General features: G+C 36.2%; 1 protein-coding gene across 16 annotated transcripts in view; it reads left to right on the top strand.

The window, feature by feature from the left end:
* BIRC6 (baculoviral IAP repeat containing 6) overlaps positions 1-22,490 on the top strand; it is a 230,162-nt gene that overhangs the window by 18,344 nt on the left and 189,328 nt on the right. For all 16 annotated transcript variants that reach the window (XR_013349472.1, XM_077843663.1, XM_077843665.1 and 13 more), the window contains exons 2-6: positions 4,078-4,259; positions 6,715-6,852; positions 14,302-14,495; positions 17,052-17,163; positions 19,023-19,105. Coding sequence is in view for 15 of the 16 variants with exons in the window: in XM_077843663.1 (XP_077699789.1) it covers positions 4,078-4,259; positions 6,715-6,852; positions 14,302-14,495; positions 17,052-17,163; positions 19,023-19,105 (709 nt within the window). In the remaining variant the exon portion in view is untranslated. The remainder of the gene's footprint in view (positions 1-4,077; positions 4,260-6,714; positions 6,853-14,301; positions 14,496-17,051; positions 17,164-19,022; positions 19,106-22,490) is intronic.

Here is a 22,490-nt window from a genome sequence, read left to right as displayed (position 1 = left end):
AATCCTGCTGGGATTTTCTCTTTCTCTCTTTTGTTCTTTTCTTCCTTCCTTTCTTTTTTTTAAAAGTAGACTCCGCATCCAGTGTGGAGCCTAATGCAGGGTTTGAACTCACAACCCCGAGATCAGTAGCTGAGCCGAGATCAATACTTAACCAACTGAGCCACCCAGATACCCCTCCTGCTGGGATTTTGATTTGAAATTGCACTAAATCTGTAGAGTAATTTGGGGATTATTGACATCTTTCCTATATTGACTCTTCCAATCCCTGACCATGGTTTCATTAGGTCTTTGATTTCTTTCACCAGCCTTTCATACTTTTCAGCATACATACTCTATACCTTTTCTTAGACATGTAAGTATTTTGTTTTTAGAGCTATTGTAAACTTGTTTTTACAGATTTCAGATTCAGATTTCTAGTATATAGAAGTACAATTGATTGATTTTTGTGTTTTGATTTTACTATAACCTTTTTTTAAAAGATTTTATTTATTGAGAGAGAGAGCGCAAGAGTGAGCACGAGGTGGGGAGAGGGGGCAGAGGGAGATGGAGAAGCAGACTCGTTTGGCTCAGGTCATGGTCCCCGGGTCCTGGGATCAAGCCCTGCATCAGGCTCCCTACTCAGGAGACAGTCTTCTTCTTCCTCTGCATCTATTAATTTTATGCAGGTTTTCTACTCTAAGCTGTTAATATGTAGCTTATATTGATTAATTCTTGAATATTGAACCAGTTTTATAGTCTTGGGATAACTTTACTTGGTCCTGCTGTATCATTCTTTTTATATTTGCTAAATTCCTTTTACTTTTATTTTGTGGAGGATTTTGCATCGATATGCATGAGGGATGATGGTATGTAGTTTTTATGTGCTACCTTTTTTTTTTTTAAGATTTTATTTATTTGATAGTCACAGAGAGAGAGAGAGAGAGAGACAGAGACACAGGTAGAGGGAGAAGCAGACTCCATGCACCGGGAGCCCGACGTGGGATTCGATCCCGGGTCTCCAAGATCGCGCCCTGGGCCAAAGGCAGGCGCCAAACCGCTGTGCCACCCAGGGATCCCTATGTGCTACTTTTTTCTAAATTTGGCATCAGGTTAAAGCTGGTCTCATAAAATGAGTTTGGAGGTATTCCCTTTTCTGTTTCTTGGGAGAATTATGTAGAATTGATGTTACTTTTTTCTTAAATGTTTGATAAAATTCACTCCAATTAAAAATACTTTCTGAATTATCTGCAACTTGTTTATTGACCTATGGATTATTTAGGAGTATCTCGTTTATCTTCCAGTATTTCCTGTTATGTTTCTGTAACTGATTTTTACATCATGGTCAGAGAACATACTTCTAATTTTAAGGTCTGTTTTATGACGCAGGATATGATCTATTTTGATGAATGTTCTCTGTACATTTGAAAAGGATTTGTATTCTGTTGGTGGTGGAATATTCTAAAAATCGTATTCCTTGGTGGTGGTGTTCAGTTTCTCTATAATTGCTGGTTTTTTATCTGCTAGTTCTATTAGTTACTGAGAGAGGAATGTTGAAGTCTCCAGCTGTAATTTGGATGCCTATTTCTTCTCAGTTCTGTAATTTTTGGTGTGTGTGTGTGTGTGTGTGTGTGTGTGTGTGTGTTAAGATGAGGGAGTGGCACAGGGAGAGAAAGAAAGAGAATCTTAATTAAGCAGGCAGCCTTCACCACTTGGGGCTTGATCTCAGGAACATGAGATCATGATCTGAGCTGAAATTAAGAGTTGGAGGCCCAGGCACCCAGCTGTATGTGTTTTGAAGTTATTTTTTAGTTGTATACATATTTAGGAATTTAGGATTGTTTTTTCTTCTTTGTGAACTGGCCCTTTTATCATGTAATGACCTCATTTATCCATGGTGATTTTCTTTGCTCTGATCTTTGTCTGATATAACTATAGCTACTTCATCTGTTCTTTGATTAACATTTGCCTGAAATATCTTTTTTTTTTTTTTTTTTTTTTTTTTTATGATAGAGAGAGAGAGAGAGGCAGAGACACAGGCAGAGGGAGAAGCAGGCTCCATGCACCGGGAGCCTGATGTGGGATTCGATCCCGGGTCTCCAGGATCGCGCCCTGGGCCAAAGGCAGGCGCCAAACCGCTGCGCCACCCAGGGATCCCGAAATATCTTTTTTCCATCCTCTTTACACTTTTATTTATTTTCAATTTTTTTAATTTTAATTTTTAAAAGATTTTATTTGAGAGAGCATGCACGCATGAGTTCTGGAAGATGCAGATGGAGAGAGAATCTGAAGCAGACTACTTGCTGAGCACAGAGCCTGTCTCAGGGTTTGATCCCATGACCCTGAGATCATGACCCTAGCTGAAACCAAGAATCAGATGCTCAACTGACTGAGTGACTCAGGGGCCCCTAATCTTTTTTTTTTTTTTTTTTTAAAGTAGGCTCCATGCCCAATGTGGGGCTTGAACGTACAACCCTGAGATCAGGACCTTGAGATGAAATCAAGAGTTGGACACTTAACTGACTGAACCACTTAGGTGCCCTTATTTTTAAATATTTTTTAAAAAGATTTTATTTATTTATTTAGAGAGAGTGTGTGTACAAGCAAGAGGAGGGACAAAAGGAGAGGGAGAAAGAATCTCAAGGAGACTCCATGCTGAGCATGGCGCCTGTCTTTTGGGCTCAGTCCCATGACCCTGAGATCATGACCCCAGCTAAAATCAAGAGTTAGATGCTGAGCCTACCCGTACATCCCGTATTTTGTTTGTTTTTAAATAATCTCTACACCCAGTATGGTGTTTGAACTTACAGTCAGGAAATCAGGAATCACACACTACCTACTGAGCCAGCCAGGTGCCCCTTACTTTTGTCTTTAGAAGGGTAAAAGTTTCTTGAAGTCATCATAGAATTGGATTGTATATGTGTTTTTCAATTCATTCTGACAGTTGGTCTTTTAATTGGCATACATATCTAGACTCTTTAAATTGTTGATATTTTGAATTAGCTTCTTGTCTGTTACTGTTTTTTTATAAGACTTCTGAAATTCCACTTTAACTTATTCTGAGAAATTTTATGGTTTGTATATTCACTGACTTTCTCCATTAAAATACTATTCTGATACTGACTCAGCAGAAACTTCAGGGAACATTGATCTTCAGTGCAGTTGACTGTTTTCTCAGTGGGGATTCAACTAGAGGCTTTACTAGTTCTCCTAGGTTATAAACATTTTCCATAATTTTATCTCAGACATAAAAGCCCTCAAAACTTGTGTGGTAATTACCTAGAAATTGGCCATAGTGACTTTATTGTATTTTGCAGAAAATGACAAGTACTGAATTATTTAAAAATTTTTTTCTGAACACTTTAATTTTGAAATAGTATAGAACAAAGAACTTCCCTATACCTTTTACCCAGTTCTACTAATTTTAATTTTAAATACTTTACCACATGTGCTTATCATTCCCACATATATACACACATATTACTTTTGCTCTATTGAGTATAGGTTATATATATCATACCCCTTTACCATTTCTATGTTTCTTTTTTTTTTTAAGTTTTATGTACTTAAGTAATCTCTACACCTAACGTGGGGCTCAAACTCAAGACCCTGATATCAAGCATCCCATGATCTTCCACCTGAGCCAGCCAAATGCCCTGTTTATTTCTGAGAACAATTATATTCTCTTCCTTTTTTTGAAAAAGGTTTATTTATTCATTTGAGAGAGAGAAAGAGAGCAGGGGAGGTGCAGAGGAAGAGAGAATCCTGAAGCACAGAGCGTGATGAAGGGCTCGATCCCAGGACCCCACGATCATGACCTGAGCTGAAACCAAGAGTTGGCCACTCTACTGACTGAGCCACCTGGGCGCCCCTATATTCTCTTTTCAAGCAGCTCTAGTTGTTAAGTTCTGACAGTTTGACAATAATACTTTAATCTGATCTATAGTACATATTACAAGTTTATCAGTTCTAATAATGTTCTTTGGAGCAACTTTTTCCATTGCAGGATTAAATACTGTATTTAGCTTCCATGAAAACATTTATTTTTAATGGACTATTTGTCTTTAAATCTTAAGTGTTGAAATTTTGTTCTTTTAACAGCTAAACCAGGTGGACAGGTGAAATGTCAGTATATATCTGCGGTGGATAAAGTTATATTTGTGGATGATTATGCAGTAGGGTGTAGGAAGGACCTTAATGGAATCTTGTTGTTAGACACTGCTCTGCAAACGCCAGTTTCAAAGCAGGATGATGTGGTTCAGCTTGAATTACCGGTTACAGAGGTAAGTTGAAATAAATCAATGTACTTTTTTACTTAATATAATCTCAGAACTATTAGGTTGTCCTTTCAGGACATTTTATATGTACCCCTATAAAAATGGAGAATTGAGAATTGACTTATTGATCACATTTAATTCCTCTGTATTGATGCTTATTGAAGTGGTTTTAAAGTGTGAACCGTATAGGTTGAACTGTAACAGAGATACCAAAATGTAATGGCTTCAACAATATAGTTTTTTCAGTAATAGTACAGGGCTAAGTGTAGGGGTAACTCTGCTTATTTCAGCACTTAGCTTCCATCTCATAAATCCATGACAGCTGTTCCAAGTGTCATTAGTATTTCCCAGTTATAGTGAAAGGGGAGGCAAAAATCCAGGGGAGCACACTGGTATGACCCCTCCCTCTCTCTCTTGTTTTGTTTTTCTCTTGTATTCTTTCCTGTCTCTCCTTCCTTTCCACTTTCCTTCTTTCCCTTCAGTCCTTCTTGCTGTCTCACAAACTTTCATATACACTCTTTTCATGTTCATCCCATTGACTAGAATTTAGTCACATAGTCACATCAAGCTGAGAAGATTGGAAAAGAGGTAGTTCTTTTTTTAAAAAATATTAGATGGAAGGGAGGAATGAAAATCAGTGGAGACCAGTAATCTTTGGTATGTATCATGTCTTTTAACAATCCCAGTTTAAAATTTTAGTTATATATATATGTTTCTATAGTGTTACATATTCTTTACTTAATTCAGAGTTCCACTCTAATTTAAAATCTTTAAGTGTGCGTTGATGTTCATATAGTGTAATTTGAAAGTACGTTTTTCAAAGTTACTGAATTTTAAATCATCCTAAATAAAATATAAAAGATTATAATGCTGTGCTCTCTAATAAAGTGAGATATTCTTTTGTCTTCATACCAAATTGTTAATTATGAATTGTTTTGGATTTGGTGGTATGGTTAGTTGATAAAATCAGTATAGCATATTTCTCATTTTTAGGACATGAAGATTGTCAATGTGTAAATATAAAGTGCAGTATAAATGTTTCTATTTTCTTCTTTGGAAGGCTATATAAGAAAAAATGATACTGACGATCCATTTAGATTTCACATTTAGTGTCTTATCAGAGTTGTCTGTTATATGTTATTGTTCAAAGTATGTTGCTGGAAGTTTGAGTTCTGAAAAGAGAGAGAATAGCCCTCTTTTTGTCTTCAGAATATTTGGATCTGGGGTCATGTCTAAAATTTTTGGATAGGGAATTAGTTTTAGTTGTAGTGAACATTTTTTCCTCCTAATATGAGGAATATATACTAGCTGATAATTTAATCAGGCTGATATATTTTTTTAAAAAAAGATTTATTTACTCATGAGAGACACACAGAGAAAGAGGCAGAGACATAATAGGCAGAGGAAGAAGCACGCTCCTCACAGGAGCTCGATGCAGGACTTGATCCCAGATCCGGGGATGATGACCTGAGCCGAAGGCAGGCGCCCAGCCACTGAGCCACCCAGGCATCCCAATCAGGCTGATATCTTAATAAAGGATATATATATATACATATATACACACACACATACATACATCTGTATATATGTATATATATTTGTATGTATATATGTATATATATATTCTACAATGAAAGATGGTTCAAACTATTCAAGTTTTAAAAACTACAGAATTACAATAAAATATTGGAATATTTATGATGAAATAGACTCTCAAATCAGTTGATACTCTACTGTCTGAAATTTTAGGTTTTTACCTGGCTTCTACTACCTTCTCTACCTTGTTGGCCATTAACATCTGTTGTTGATTTTCTGTTTACGTAAATAATTACAATTCTTTTTGTTCACATAACATTATTTGTGGACCTTCCACCATCCCAAACATCCTTTACTGTACCACATAGTTTGTCATTGTCTTCATTGAAGTATGAGGTCCTAGGTTTGGTTGGATCAGTGTGGATGTATTCTTTTCCAAATGTTAACCATGCATTTCTGTTAAGGTAGTTCTTTCTGAATACCTGGGTAATAATACAGAGGGCTCTTTTATATTACCTGCTGACTTAGTGAATATTCCCTCTTATGGTTTTGTGTAATTTGAGTTTTTAAAACTCATTGAAGGATTTCACATTTATCTCTTTAAAGTTTTACCTTTTGTTTTTGTTCCAGGTATTAGCTTGTCCTGTTTTTTCTATCTTGCTTTGGTTTATAATAGCTTCCATGTATTAAAACTTAACTCGGTGGTGCTACACTGAATATGTTGCTTTATCTCATTTAATTTTGTAACAGCCCTTTCAAATCAATATATAATTAATTATATATGACTAAGTTTGATTAAAAAAGTAAAAGTAAACTTTAGTTATAATACCTGTCAAAGCCATTACAATTTAAAGTATTTGAATAAGGATCTGAATGTAAGAGTTTTTGTTGTGTTTAATTTTCTGTGATCATCTTTTTTATTTAGGCACAACAGCTCTTATCAGCATGTTTAGAAAAGGTAGATATTTCTAGTACGGAGGGTTATGATTTGTTCATCACACAGCTCAAAGATGGTTTAAAAAATACATCTCATGAGACTGCAGCCAACCACAAAGTTGCTAAGGTAAGAAGTTTAAAAAAAAATTACCTTGTTTGGATTTTAATAGAAAGAACACCTCCATACTTTCACCTTTCTCCTTTCCCCATTCTTGACCTGCCCTGGGAAATATCGTACTTCTAGATTTTTCTCTTTTAGAGAACAAAATGTGTTTATAAGTCACCTAAAAGTTGAAACTATTTTTACTGAAATCTAACTTCAGTTTGTGGGAACTATTTGCTTACTTTGTTCCTAAAGCTTCTGTACTTGATGGCTCTATATTGGTTGAGAGGCTGTTGAAAGAACTTCCTTGTCAGGTGATGAACTTCATGAGAAATGGAACATATCGTTGGAAATGGGACCATTTGGGCTTTTGTTGAAATAATGTTTTGGTGGGCATGACTAGGATGTCTGTGTGAGATGGTGCTTTGAATTAAATCCTTGGATATTTTTTATTGATTTTTCTTTTTTTTCTAAATGTAATAAAACATATGGAATTTTTATACCAAAGGGTGTAAGGTAGAAGGTAAACCATCTTCCTAAAAATAATTTTTGATTTTATAGCTTTTTTTCTTTTTTTCTCTCTCTCTCTTTTTAAGACTATTCATTCATTCATGAGACACACACACACACACACACACACACACACACACACACACACAGAGAGACAGAGACACAGGCAGAGGGAGAAGCAGGCTCCACGCAGGGAGCCCGACATGGGACTTGATTCCAGGTCTCCAGGATCACGCCCCGGGCTGAAGGTGGCACTAAACCACTGAACCACCTGGGCTGCCTGCTCTCTTTTTTCTTAAGTACAAGTTGTAACTATACTAAAATGTGATGTAGTGTCATCTGTTTGGACTGCTATAACAGAATACCACTGACTGGGTAGCTTATATACAACAGAAGTTTATTGTTCATAGTTCTTTTTTTTTTTTTTTTTTTTTAAATTTTTATTTATTTATGATAGTCACACAGAGAGAGAGAGAGGGGCAGAGACATAGGCAGAAGGAGAAGCAGGCTCCATGCACCGGGAGCCCGATGTGGGATTCGATCCCGGGTCTCCAGGATCGTGCCCTGGGCCAAAGGCAGGCGCCAAACCGCTGCGCCACCCAGGGATCCCCTATTGTTCATAGTTCTAAGGCAGGGAAGTCCAAGATCAAGGTGCCAGAATGGCTGTTTTCTGGTGAAGTCCTTCTTCCTGGTTCATACTTGGCTCCTTCTCACTGTGTCCTGACATGATGGGAAAGTCAGGGGATCTTTCTGTAGCCTCTTTTATAAAGGCATTCATTCCATTCAGAGAGCTCTATTCTCATGACTTAAGTACTTCCCAGAAGCTCTGCCTACTAGTACCCATCACCTTTGAGGGTTAGGATTTCTACAGATGAATTTGGAGTGTGGGACACACACATTCAGACTTATAGCACATTCCTAGCTTTATCTGTTAAGAATGTATCTTGAGTGTCTTTCATATTAATCCTCAGATCAGCTGTATCCTTCCTAATATTGAATTTTTAAACACAGATTTACCATGATATTAACTATTCTCTTGATGGGACATTTTATTTAGTAAAACAGAAACCATACTATGCTTTCCAACAAAGAGAATTTATTGTAAGGAATTGATTTTAACATACGTTTGAGAACTGAAGAAGTGGAAAGGAAGCCCTGAGGAAGCACAGAGATATTAAGCCTAGGAAGCAGCTGTCACGTAGGTCTGCAGAGCAAGAGCTTAGGGTTGTCAGCACCAACAAACTTAGTAGGCTCTGTGGGTCTGGGCTTCTCAGGGAGCTCCTCAGGCTTCTCGGGGAGCTACTGTCTAGCTGGAGCTTGGGGCTCGGAGCTTGAGCTGAGACATGGATCTCTGAAGAGGGATGCTGCATGGCTGGTGTTAATACCTCTGAGGAGCTGTACGAGACTGGTTCTGGGAATGCTAAGTAAATAAAACATGGAAGACTAGAAGAATCAGCTGCTACCACCAGGTCCTGTGCTGAATCAGCATTGACAGCAGTGATGAGTAATAGCTGGGAGAAGTCTTTTCTGCCCTCATCATGCTTTCCAATTTTCATCCTGTGTTCCTTTTGTTGGAACTTGACAGCCAGGAAACTGGCTGGCAAAGAAGTAGTACAGTTTGTAGAGTCCCAGCCATAACATGATAGGGAAGAGAAACAAAGGGTCAGTTTGGAGCTGAGAGAGAATAGTTTTTTAATTGGCGCAGCATACCCTTTGGCTACTCAGCATCTCCATACATACTTTCTGTGCATATTTGAACTTTTTATACAACAAAAATACTATGTTTTCATGTTTTACAAATGAAGATTCCCTCTCCCCATCCCCCAAAATGAAAGATGAATAGTTCTAATAGGTATTTTATCTATCCATAGCTAATACTAATTACTAAAATTTAGTTATTTTTAGGTTTCATTGTTTAGATAATAGAACTGTGCTACTTAAAGATTAACTACATCCAAAATTCTTGCATAAAATAAGTCTGTATGTCTGTCTGCATCTGTGTGTCTGGATCTAAATCTACATCCTCCATCATGTGTAATAAGAAGAGAAGAAAATATTCATAGCTACTATATCCCTCAGTTCTATAATGGTCAAAAGGATATACTTGATAATTTATAACTTCCCTCTACTTCCAATTTCATATTTGACCTCAGCTGTCAGATGTCTGCATGGTGGGGTGACCCACCCAAGTCTTCACTTTTGCAGGATCTAAATCCTCAGTGATGCTGTTTTAATTTTTGTAATCACCCATTCACTGTTACTATTGGACATGGGAGGACTTAGAGGCACTGTAGAGAATCCCTTGGTTTCTATTTTTTTTTTTTAAAGCTTTTATTTGAGAGAAAGAGTGTGTGTGCACAAGCAGGGGGAGGGGCAGAGGAAGAGGGAGAAGCAGACTCCCCGCTGAGTGGGAGCCCAACATGGGACTCTATCTGAGGACCCTGAGATCATTACCTGAGCCAAAGGCACACGCTTAACTGACTGAGGCACCCAGGCACTCCCTTCATTTCTTATTAAGTTCTCCTTGCCCCTGTCAGTTAGCATCAATCCATTTTCCCCTTGTTTGTCAGTTTTAATCATACCAGGCAGTAGAATAACTGCTTTCTTTGCCTGATGATTCAGTGACAAGAGGAGCCCAATATTGCTGGGTAGCAGTTTTAACACATAATTCAATGGAACCATTGTAGTCCTGATAGAACACTCTCCCTTGGGATGTAGGACTGCTAGAGCTTAAAGCTTGGAAAAAAAAATCTCTGAATGGAGTATTAAATATGATAGCAACCCTTTTGGGAGAAACCGTTAAGTGTTTGATTTGTGTTGAGTCTAAGCATATTCATCATTCTGTAAGGTAGAACCTCTCTTCCAGTTAGTACTGAAAATGAGACTTCAGTAGAGCACTACACTTTTTTTGTCAGGCTTGTTGGATGATAACCGGTAAGACCAATCAGCTTCATGGACAGAGAATTCCATTGCTGTGTTTTTCTTGTTTTGTTTAGTTTTGTTTTTTGCTGTGAAGTGCTTTCTTGGTTAGAAGCAAAGTTGTGTGGAATACCATCATAGTGCATAAGCCATTCTCTTAGTCCACAGGCAGTGGTTTAATAGTATCGCAAAAGTGTTGTAGACAGAACAGGTAAACGCATACGTAGAACACATATTTATTATAGTGAATGCAAGTTGATGCCCAATCCATGGCTGAAAGAACCCAGTATAATCAACTTGTAATTAGATAGCTGTCTGTTCCCCCTGGAAAACTGTGTCATATTAGTGGCTCAGCTTTATTATCTGCTATTGATAGATTGGGCAATCAGTAACAGCTGTAGCCTGATTAGTCTTGGTGACAGGAAGTTTGTGTTATTGGACCTGTACATACCTCCATCTCTGTTTCCATGGCACTTTGCATACAGGTCCATTGAGCAAAGCATTGGAGTAGCTATGGAGAGGGTAAGTGACACTCATACAATGTGTATAATTTGTCCATTTCCTTGGAAGTAGATGGCTTTTGATGAGCATTTGTGTATCTCATAAATATTTTCACATACCTTGTTTATTTTGTGAGGTCTGTCCTTAGACCTTTACCCTTAACTGCAATCCTAATCTTTCCAAATGCCTGACCATCTGGCCAAAATAATAGATACTGTCTGTTTATCAGTGAAGATCTTCACTTATGGGCAGTTCTCAGCCCAGACAAAGAGAACAGCCTCATATACTGGTTAAAGTTCTGCCCACTGAGATTTACCTTCACCACTGTCCTGATTGGGATTGTAATGGTTGAAGCCATCACTCTAGGGTGGTACCAGCCAAATGTGCAGAACCATTTGTAAATCAGAGCCATGGATTTTCTTCTACAATTACCTCGTAAGGAGTTCTCTGTGAAGCCGTCAATGCAGAATGAGAAAGAGGAATTATTACAATAGTAGGTATTACAGAAGTCTGAGTTACATGCTTATTCAGCTTGTCCAAAACTGACCTTTTGGACTTTCTCAAGATTTATCTCTTGTAAACCACTCAGTGAAAGAGACTTGTCTTTTGTTCTCAGGAGTACGGTTTGGTATGTCATATAACATCTCGTTTCTGACAGCTCTGATAGCACAGTGTTTTTTTTTAAATTTTTTTTTTTGTAAAGATTTAATTTATTTATTCATGAGAGACACACACACACACACACACAGAGAGGCAGAGACACAGGCAGAGGGAGAAGCAGGCTCCATGCAGGGAGCCTGATGTGGGACTCAATTCCGGGTCTCCAGGATCATGCTAAACCGCTGAGCCACCCAGGCATCCCCTGCACACATGTTTTTTAAAAAAGATTTATTTGTTTTAGAGAGAGTGGGAGAGGGAGAGAAGCAGACCTCCCTACTGAGCACCCAGCCTAACATGAGGCTCTGTCTCATGACCGTGAGATCGTGACCTGAGCTGAAACCAAATCGGATGATTAACTGACCAAGACACCCAGGCGACTCTGATCACACAGACATTTATCTCATGGATTGGTACTAATTTCTGTTGGGGAAGGAGAAGCCAGAAACTTTCTCAACAGTTATTTACAGGGGAGGGCATGGTTTTACCCTAGTATTGTGCTAGTGATTGTCCCAGTTCAGCTTGCCAGACAGGCCTTTCAGCATCTTTACCTACTGCACACACTTCTGGTGTCATTGCCTATGCTCACTGGTAAAAGTGGCAGAATGTCTTGTGGTTGAGCCAGGTCCTACTGCAGAGCTTCCTGTTCTATTCCTGGATTCTTTGATAATGGAGTTAGAATAGCATACTCAGATATGCTAGATATTGGGTCCAGAATCCAACTAGGCCCACCAAGCATTGTGCTTCTCTTTTTCATTGTTTGCTTTTATAAGTCATAGCAACTTGTCTTGCAGGATATTTCTTGTTGGAAGAAATATCCTGACATGCTCAGACCAAAAGACTTCCAGAAACTTCACAGAGATTGTGGGACTCTTAGATTTTCTGGGCATTATTGATCCTCTCTGGCTTGCATATGTCTTACTAAGGTATGTAAGTACCTTGCTACTTCCTCCTCATCTGGACCAGTCAGCGTGATGTTGTAGAGCAGTGTGGTGATCTACAGGATATTAAGTTGATCAAGCTGTCTCCAGAATAGATATGGTAAAGAGCATGAGCAATAATCCCAGGGTAGGACTGAAGATTGATTGTTACAGCCAGATAAAAGCAGTCTACTTTTGGATGGTTGTTAAAAATTAGCATCGAGAAGAAAGTATTTCACAGAACTGTAACTGCCTACCAGAAACCAAGGGATTTGTTGATTTGCTTTAGTAAAGAAACCTCATCTGAAATAGCAGCTGCACTTGAAGTCACCTAATAGGTTATAATCCACAGTTTTTCTTTTGGATCCATTCACATTTTGCATAGACCAGACAGGCCAATTAAATTAAGGTGAGGTAGTTTGAATTCCTCTATCTTTCAGGTCTCTTAGCATGAAATTTCCTCAGAAGTGTGGTATTGCTCTGGTTTAGTAGGTTTGTAGAGAATGGAAGTTCTGGGGGCTTCTACTTGACCTTTCTTCCTTTAATAATTCCTAAAGAGGACCAGAGAAGCAGTGTGGAAATTTTTGTAGTTGCCTGTTTTATATCTCTTTCAATTATGCTTTTTGGAACTTGACAAATAACTACAAGATAGGTACAGGGATCCACAAAGCTCAACTTTGGCCCAGAACTCTATTATTTGGCCCAAAGCTCTATTATTAATCACTTGACCATCCTAAGTCTGCACTTTAACTAGTGGACCACAGTGATTTTTTTACTGGCCCAAAACTCTATTATTAATCACTTGACCATCCTAAGTCTGCACTTTAACTAGTGGACCACAGTGATTTTTTTACATCAGTTTCAATGCTACTGCTTTGTAAAGCCTGAAAGATCACAATATTTCCTATTTCCCAGTGGACAATGACCGTAGTGAATGTCTGCAGGTGCCTTTGGGGATGGCTTGGAGTATGGTTTACAGTGTATAATGGGGCATTTATTGTAGTACTACCCTTTCTCAAGTGGATTCAGGTAAGAGTCTTTGGATCTATGAATGGGTTATTTTTAGAAACAAAGGATTTCATTTTTCTCTTTATCTTTTTCTCTTTAGCAATTCAAGTTATGTTTCTGTCCAAAAGTTTTTCTAGTTAGGTGGATAGATAATAATTTAGTAGGCTGCCTAGAATGTGCTAGACAGATTAGAAAACCATAGGTGAGCAGGGACAGTATACAAAAATGAAATTATTTTATAAACTTATTTCTCTGGTAGAATAATACTTAGCATATTTGCTTTCTAACTTTAAAAATAATTTTAATGCTAAATAATTGTAGTTCATATTTGTTGAATGCTTACTGTATGAAACATTGTACCAATTCTCACTTGAATTTTCTTAAGAACATTATGTCAGTAGGTGTATTGTTTTTCCTCATATTACAGAAGTGGGAGACTGAAGTTAATTTGAGCAGGGTCACATTGTTGATGGTGAAGATGGTCTTGAAATCCAAGTCTGTGTGACTACAAGATCTGTACTTCTAGTTACTTTGTATATAGCAACAACAGCAAATACATAAGACTCTGCTAAACTGAAGTAAATCTTCATATGCCTATGAGTATGTACAGTATCACTACATTGTACAAGCAAATTATGTTGAGTGGAGAGATTTGAGTGCCTACTTTGTGCTTTCTATTGTAAGTGTGCTGGAGGAATATGAAAAATAACAGGTGATTTTCATTATCCTAAATTGTTGATGCATCTGTGAGAAGATGTCTACCATCAGGTTCTAAACTGTCTTTTTCTAATTGAGGTTTCATTTTTCATATAATTGCAAGTTCCTGCCTTACATGGTAAATTAATGGAGTAAATGGACTCAAGCCTGATAAATAGCTTTTTATTTTATAATGTATAAGTTATAGTTTTGATTTAAACTGTTGACATTTTCCTTTGCTTACACTCCCAATTTATTTCAGTGGGCCACGGTTACATTTCATCTTCCTCATCACGTGTTGAAGTCCATTGCCAGTGCCATTGTGAATGAACTCAAGAAAATAAATCAAAATGTTGCTGCCTTACCTGTGGCATCCTCAGTGATGGACAGATTGTCTTACCTCTTACCTAGTGCTCGTCCAGAACTTGGAGTGGGGCCAGGCCGTTCTGTGGACAGGTATAACCTTTCTTATAAGATGTGACAATGAAATGGAATTGATTAGGTTTTTGGATTAACCAAGAGTAACAAAAATTTAATTATGATTAAAAATGTATTTCAGAATGTTTTTGAAAACCATCCAGATTCTCATATCAAAATACTGAAGTGAATTAGTACTTGCATTCCTGTTAAACAATTTCTCTTGGTGCTTGGAAGGGACTTAAAGGGGTCATAAAACTATTTTGAAAATTCCAGCTCTGTACTCAGTAAATATTTGAGTCCACTTAAAAATGTAATTATTCAATAGATAAGAATTATTTTGCCTTGATGAAATTTTGTGATCTTTGAGATGAATTTTCATAAATTGAAAAGCCGTGCCAGAACCTATTTATAAGAGCCATATATTATTTCCCACTTAAAAAAGGAAAAGAGTTAAAAAATCATTTAGGGCAATTTTGAATTAAGATTTTTATGCTGCCCACCCTGGATTTAAACAGTGTATCACAGAAATCATACCTCAACCATTATTTTCTTCAGTAGAGATTCATTGAGGTCCTGCTTCGTGTAAAACTGATTAAAAAGCCAAATAATACGTTTATTTAAAAACTGAAATGATTTGCCATTTGAAATAACATTTACCAGATCCTTACTAAAAGTACTGAAGTTTAGAAATGCTTATGAGGAAATATTAAATTTAGCAGTTTTGATTCAGTTCACATTTGCCTTCCCATGTAGCATTTCATATTTTCAGTGGATGTGAATTATAACTTCTGTGCTTTTTTTCTGAATTACATTTATAAATAGTACATACTGATGTTAGCAAAGCCCCTACTGAATAAATAAACTTCTATTAAGTATGGCTCATCTATTAGTTTGCAATATTTATTAGCTTAGTGCTGGGTAAACTGAGACTTTTGCTTAATCAGTTGCCTATTTGTTGTTGTTGAGTGACTTATATAATTATATAAATAGCTGCTTTTGGTTGTGTTAATATTTGGGAAGGGTTTTTAATATTCTGTAGTTATATTGCATTGTCTGTCTTTTGGGTAAAATGTAGAGACTATAATTTTTAATCTGAACAGCAATCACGTGATATGTGGTATGACTGTCATTAAAATATTCCCTAGTATATGTCTGGAGAGGGGGAAAAATGTACCTGAAATAAGTATTTCTTTTCCTAGAGCTATGCCTATCTTGAGATTATAAAACAGCCCTTCAGAGCTATTTTCTTTGCAAATAGTAGCTGGGTTTCTAAAGTAATCTCTGCAATCTGTTGTAAATGTCTTATTTTAGGAAATACATTTACTGGATAGGATATTGTGTTTCTGGAGGTATTTAAATATCTCAAAATACTAATTTTGGTATAGACTTTGGTATTTGTTTCATTAAAAGTGAATTTGGGAACCTCATTAGGACATTTATGAACTTAGGTTTGTTAGAGGTTTGAGTTAGGGTCTGTTAGATGCTATTGCTCTTTTGTTTAGTAATTTAAGTAAGTGGACAATTGTCTGTTTCACACAGATCCTGAAGATGTCTATAGCCTGTAAACAGATAAGGCTTTTCTTACCCAAATATTTTGTTCTTTTCAAACCAGAACACAACTATGAATTAAACTAAGCTCGCTATCAGTATTATAGGAAATTATGTGCTAATTAAGGGAAGAATTTAGAGAAAAGTATATTTTTGGTCTCACTGTGATGACCTTTACCACTTTCTCCCCCCTGCTGCCCCCACCCCCCGCTTCCTATTATTGATAATTTGCTCTTTTGTGTTAGGAAGAGTAACCTTTGTTTACTGGTCCTTTCTTTCTTGAAGCCATTTGGACTTTTTCTAAATTTGGTATCATTCTTTAAAAAAAATACTCTAGGTCGAGAACCTAGCAGGCTGGGTTGGTAGAACATGCGACTCTTGATCTTGTGGTTGTGAATTCAAGCCTCACCTTGGTCATAGAGCTTACTTAAAAAAGTAAATAAAAATTTTTTTTAAAAAAGCAACTCATTTAAAGAAATACTCTGTAGGTTTACTCCGAGAGTGCTAATGTATTTTAATATGAAAACATATGAAGATTTCCCTTTTTGATAATTCCCTGGAAAGTACACCTTTTTTAGAAAAGGATTTCTCTGGAGAAAGAACAGAAAGAAGATTGCGTTCTACTTAAAAAAAAAATTAAACTGAAAAATACTTTCTCATCATGGTTTAGATAAAACCACTGTTCCTTTGATTGTGGTTTTATCCATTTATGCAAAACTTGGCACATGATGAAAGCATATGACTCTCTGTCTTTATGTCTACAGATTTTCTGTTCTTTGCTTGGTAATTATGCAACATTCATTAATTTAATCTACCCCTGGAATTATCAGTTTGAGCCATCAATCAGGTTTCTTTTTCTCTACAGTGTGTAAGAGAAATTCCTAAAAGTGATCCTTCTTAGTTTAAAATACATATTTGAACTCAGTCATTAGACCATTCCCAATTTTTGTTGATAATCCAGTAAAATTTTTCTTGACTGTTAAGTAAGAGTGTCACTATAATTTGATGCCTAACTTTGATTACATAAAGTATGTTTACTTTTAGATCGTTGATGTATAGTGAAGCTAACAGACGGGAGACATTTACCTCATGGCCTCATGTAGGCTATAGATGGGCACAACCAGATCCCATGGCTCAAGCTGGATTTTATCATCAGGTAGAAAAAACTCAAAAAACATTTTTTTTTCGGAGTGCTTTTATAGTCTTAAGTAAAATCAACAACATTTTAATACTTCCTCAAAAACTTATGCAGCCTTGCTATGTGCTTGTGTGTATGCATTTATGTGAGTTTTGTTTTATTCTTATATTTTTGAATACTGACTGGGTATTTCCTATATGTCCAAAAGGAAAAAAAATTGTTATAAGTAACTAACCACTGAGTTAGTGCTTCATAACTATTTTCTTTCAGAAACAAGGCAGTATTCTTTACATTTGCTTTTGAAAAGTGTTAGTTTTGGATGTGTGTTAATTTCCACTTCTTGATTTCTACTTCATAACAGAGTAGTAAATTCTGAGGGTAATGCAACAAAAGTAACACATTGCAGTTACTCCTGAAACTCTAATTTTGGTTGGGATACAATTTACCCACATACTTCTGTATAACTATAGAAACAACATTGCAGGTGGTACAGGGCAACCTGAATATATACACTTTGAAGATCTGATTAAGAAATTCCACAGAGGGATGCCTGGGTGGCTCAGTGGTTGAGCGTAGGCCTTTGACTCAGGGCATGATCCCAAGATCCAGGATCGAGTCCCACATCTGGCTCCCTGCGAAGAGCCTGCTTCTCCGTCTGCCTGTGTCTCTGTCTCTGTCTGTGTCTCATGCATAAATAAATAAATCTTAAAAAAAAAAAGAAATTGCACAGAAAGAGGAATGATTATTCAAGGAAAATAGATTTATGTAAGAAAAGAGAGCATTAGAGTATAGGGATTTGTGTCACCAAAAGATGAGAGAGAGACATTATAGAGAGTTTCATTGAGCTAAAAATGATTTCAGATGGGTATAATATACTAATTAAATGAGGCTTCACCTGGGTAATGTAGAATGGCTTACCAGTAAAGAATCTAGGAAATTTAATATTTACATATCAGCTTATATAAAGCATGCTTATTTAACTTTCAATCCAACTAAACTGAAATATATTGAAGTAACTATTGTAAAGAATCCACAGAGTGATTATTCCTTAGTTAATCTTGAAGTGTTTGGAATATCTTAACTAAAATTAATTCAGAAACTCATAATATTTGACTATTTTATTCATAGTTTGTCAGATGTCCAGTTTTAATTAGGTTTGTTTGGAGGCTGGCTAATACTAGAATTATTAGTAATTTTTATTTTCCTGACTTTAAAGTTTGAATATGAACCATTTTCCTACTAATTTATCTTTATTGCTATTTGATATTTGCTACAACAGTCTCTGTGAAGTGACGGCTCAGTATCTTTTCTGTTGAATTATTGTTCATTGTATTCCGTCTTTGCAAAGAGATAAAATCAGATTTTCTGGAATCTTCTGCCCGCATGAGGGGCTGATTATTCTTAATTTTAAAAAATATATAGTGAATTTACATCTATAGGCATAGTTGGTGCTAAGTCCTCAAAAATATTAATGTTTCAGAGCTATATTTTGGTTCAGATTTTGATATGTTATTTTACATATTATATGACATTTTGTCACATGTGTTTTAAGATTACATGAATTAGGTTCACTAGTTTGCTTTTCCTTTTTACTTTCTCGTTTGGTTGTATGAGATTCAGTTTTGTTTTGTTTTTAAAAGATGTTACTTATTTATTCATGAGAGAGGCAGAGACATAGGCAGAAGGAGAAGCAGGTTCCACACAGGGAGCCCGACTTAGGACTTGGTCTCGGGTCTCCAGGATCAGGCCCTGGGCTGAAGGTGGCGCTAAACCGCTGAGCCCCCCCGGGCAGCCCTATGAACTTTTTTAAGAATACTTTTTGTTAAGAGTAAAAGATTAACATTAACCTTTTCTGTCTTTATGAATTTTCATTGCAGCCTGCCTCATCTGGAGATGATAGAGCCATGTGCTTTACTTGTAGTGTATGTCTCGTTTGTTGGGAACCTACTGATGAACCTTGGTAAGTTTTGATTTTTTTTGGAGGTAATAGCCTAAGTTAATCCTATAAGTAGGGTTCTAAATTCTCATCTAGATATAATAATATTCTTGCCTTTTTACCATCTGTAGTTTTGTCTTTGTGCTAAGAGATTGAGATAGCATTATGTTGTCACATCACGTGGCATACAGGAACTAAGGTCTTTGACCTCCTAAAATCTACATAGGAGAAATGCCAAAGAATAGAATTAGGTCCTGAAACCAGAAGGCTATGATGAGTAAGTTGATACAGCATGATTAACTTCAGTTTAATCTTGGTCTATTGCCTGTCAGTAGGGAATCCACAGAGCAGAGCCTTACGATTTACGTTTTTAACTTCGAAGTAATTTTAAGGAGTGTGTGGTAATTTTGAATTCTAATGGGTGAAAGTTCAGAATTTGGATAAACATTAGAGATCATGTATTGAAACGTAATTTTTACAAATAACTGAGACCTTATTAATAAAAACAGTAATAATAATAGTGAATATTTGTTTAATGCTATTTATCATGTAGCATCCTAAGCATTTTATTTATTTTTAACTCGTTTAATTCTCACAGTAGCCCTATGAAATAGGTATTATTATCTTCATTTAATAAGAGGGAATGGAGAATATTCCCAGTTTAATCCTTATAGTCACTCAGTGAGATAGGAATTACTATCCTATTGTAAATAAAGAAAAAATTTGCCAAAGGTCATATGGCTAGTCAGTGATGGAACCAGGGTTTGCTTTTAAGATATATCCATCATTTATTTTGCAGTAAAATTAGTTTCAGGTCTCTGAATGTTAATCAGCTGATCGTGAATGTGGTGAACTAGCCGAAGCCGATTGAGTATGCACATGGATCCCACTTACAGTGGGGTTTACTGTATGAAAAGTTGAACTTGTGTCCCTCTGTGAACTGAGAGTTGAACATGTGCAATTTCCAGTTTAGGTGAAGGTTCTGTTTGGAACTCACTCTTTTCCCCTAGAAACTATTTATATATATAGAAATCCTTTTAATGTGTATCTTTTAGTTTCTCAGACTGATCCTCAAACAGTTATTTAACCCATCCCTGAAAAAGTATACCATGATATTACAGAATGTAACTTTTTTCAGAAGTTTTTTTTATGTGTGTGGGAAATTGATTCAAATATTTAACTTGGGCTGTTCAGAACCCATCTTTTCTTGACATGGTCAGGGAATCAAGAATTCTCTTCTTGCCCTAGGATTCAGGATTCTTCAGATTTAATTAAGCAATTGGTAGCATCTCTGAGGGCTTGAGAACAGTGGATAGGAGGAAACTGAATTGAAGAGAGCTGGGGAGCTGAGCCTAGGTACCTTCTGAATCTGTAAGGGGGAAAAGAAGGAAGACTTGGAAGTGGACAATGGGACTCCCCTATTTTGATGATGGGAGTCGATAGAGCTACTTTGGAGGGGTATTGAAGATTTAAAAAAAATAAAATGAGCACATACTATTATCTGGCAATTCCACTACTATTTATTTACCTGAGGGAATGAATTCCTCTTGTATGCTAAGAGGCATAAAATGGACGGTAACTGCAATGAAAAACTGGAATCATCTTAAATGTTTGTCAGGATGGAATAGTCAAATAAAATGTGGTATGCTTATATAATCTATTATCCAACAATTAAAAGGAGTCACTAGTTTGCTGTCTATTATTCACTGTCAGTAACATTTGGTAATGTTATTAAGAAATCTCTTGTAGAATGACTCATATAGTAGTACTTTTATTTAAAATGAAAAAATCTGTGTTTTCTTATATGTACATATATATAAACTTAGAAAAATATCTTAGAAGTATATGATTTAAATTCATAAAAGGTATTTGGAGGTGGGAAAAGAGATTACTGGGATTGGATATCATAATTGAGTGATATTTAGCTTTATATAGTTGTGTGTCACTTATGTAAATAACATTTTAATTAAAAAGTAAAAACTCAGGGAAGAAAGAAGGATGGAAAGAGGAAAATAGCCTAGAATTTAGTTGGGAGAGAAACCAGTCAAAATATGTGCTTGGGATGCCATTTAAAAGCAATTATGTAACACATCTGCATATTGCAGATTGTCCAGGGTTTATATGGGTATAGGGTAAGTTGTAGGTACTTGTAAAAAGAAAGACGTACACCCTAAGGAATGGCATTTTTTTTAAAGATTATTTATTTATTCATGACAACACAGAGAGAGGCAAAGACATAGGCAGAGGGAGAAGCAGGCTTCCTGCGAGGATCCTGATGCAGAACTCGATTTGAGGACCCCAGGATCACAACCTGAGCCAAAGGCAGAAGCTCAACCACTGAGCCACCCAAGTGCCCCCAGGAATGGCATATTTTATAAGCATAGTTTCCCTTTCTTTGCCGTGGCAATACACAAAAAAGGGTTCTTTTTTTTTTTTTTTTTGTAGCAGCATCCTGACTTCAGATAATGCCTTATAATTACAGTTAGTGTAAAAAAAGAGAATAACCGAAAGAAAAAAAGTCACAGAGTTGGAGAGATAATTTTTAAGTGTTGATCCTGCTTTCAGTATTTGAGATTCTTTTTTTTTTTTTTTTTAAGTTTTTATTTATTCATAGAGACGCAGAAAGAGAGAGGCGCAGAGGCACAGGCAGAGGGAGAAGCAGGCTCCATGCAGGGAGCCTGACGTGGGACCCGATCCAGGGTCCCCAGGATCAAACCCCGGGCTGCAGGTGCGCCACCGGGGCTGCCCTGAGAAGATTCTTAAAGTCATTATACTAGTTTTGATCTTGATGAGAAGTCCTAGTGTTTTATTTTTATTTTTTTTTTATTTTTTAATTTTTTAATTTTTTTAATTTTTTTTAATTTTTTAATGTTTTATTTTTATTAAACATGTTAGAATTTTCTAAGTAAAATTTAACATTTCTTTTTGCTCAATAAGTGTTTATATGAAAGAAATAATGTTCAGTCTATGAATGTTATCTTTCTGCATTTCTTTGAAAAGAAATTTTGTTTAGAAGTTTTTGTCTGGTCCTATAGTGAATGTATAAGATGTATTTCTTTGTTCATAATATAGGTCATTTTATTACATATTTTATAGATCTTTTGCTTCCAGATCTATACTAAAATTTTTTGTGGTATGAATGACATATTGAGTTTTCCTAGATGTTATTTACAATTGTGCCTTTCATAAATATCGATAGGCATATAATTATATAGGATTAATTTTTAAAAGCTGTATTGAAAAAAACTATTGAGATATCTTTGACATGTAAAAATTATAAATATATAAGGTATGCACTTCATATTTTTGTATATATACACACTGAAAAGACCACCAAAATGAAGCCAATTAATATATCCATCCACCTAGTTATTATTTAGTGTGTGTACATGTGTTAAGGTCTAATTTA

Source organism: Canis aureus, chromosome 12 (assembly GCF_053574225.1).
Source record: "Canis aureus isolate CA01 chromosome 12, VMU_Caureus_v.1.0, whole genome shotgun sequence".
NCBI classification, from domain to species: domain Eukaryota; kingdom Metazoa; phylum Chordata; class Mammalia; order Carnivora; family Canidae; genus Canis; species Canis aureus.
This window is presented reverse-complemented; position numbering and strand designations above follow the sequence as displayed.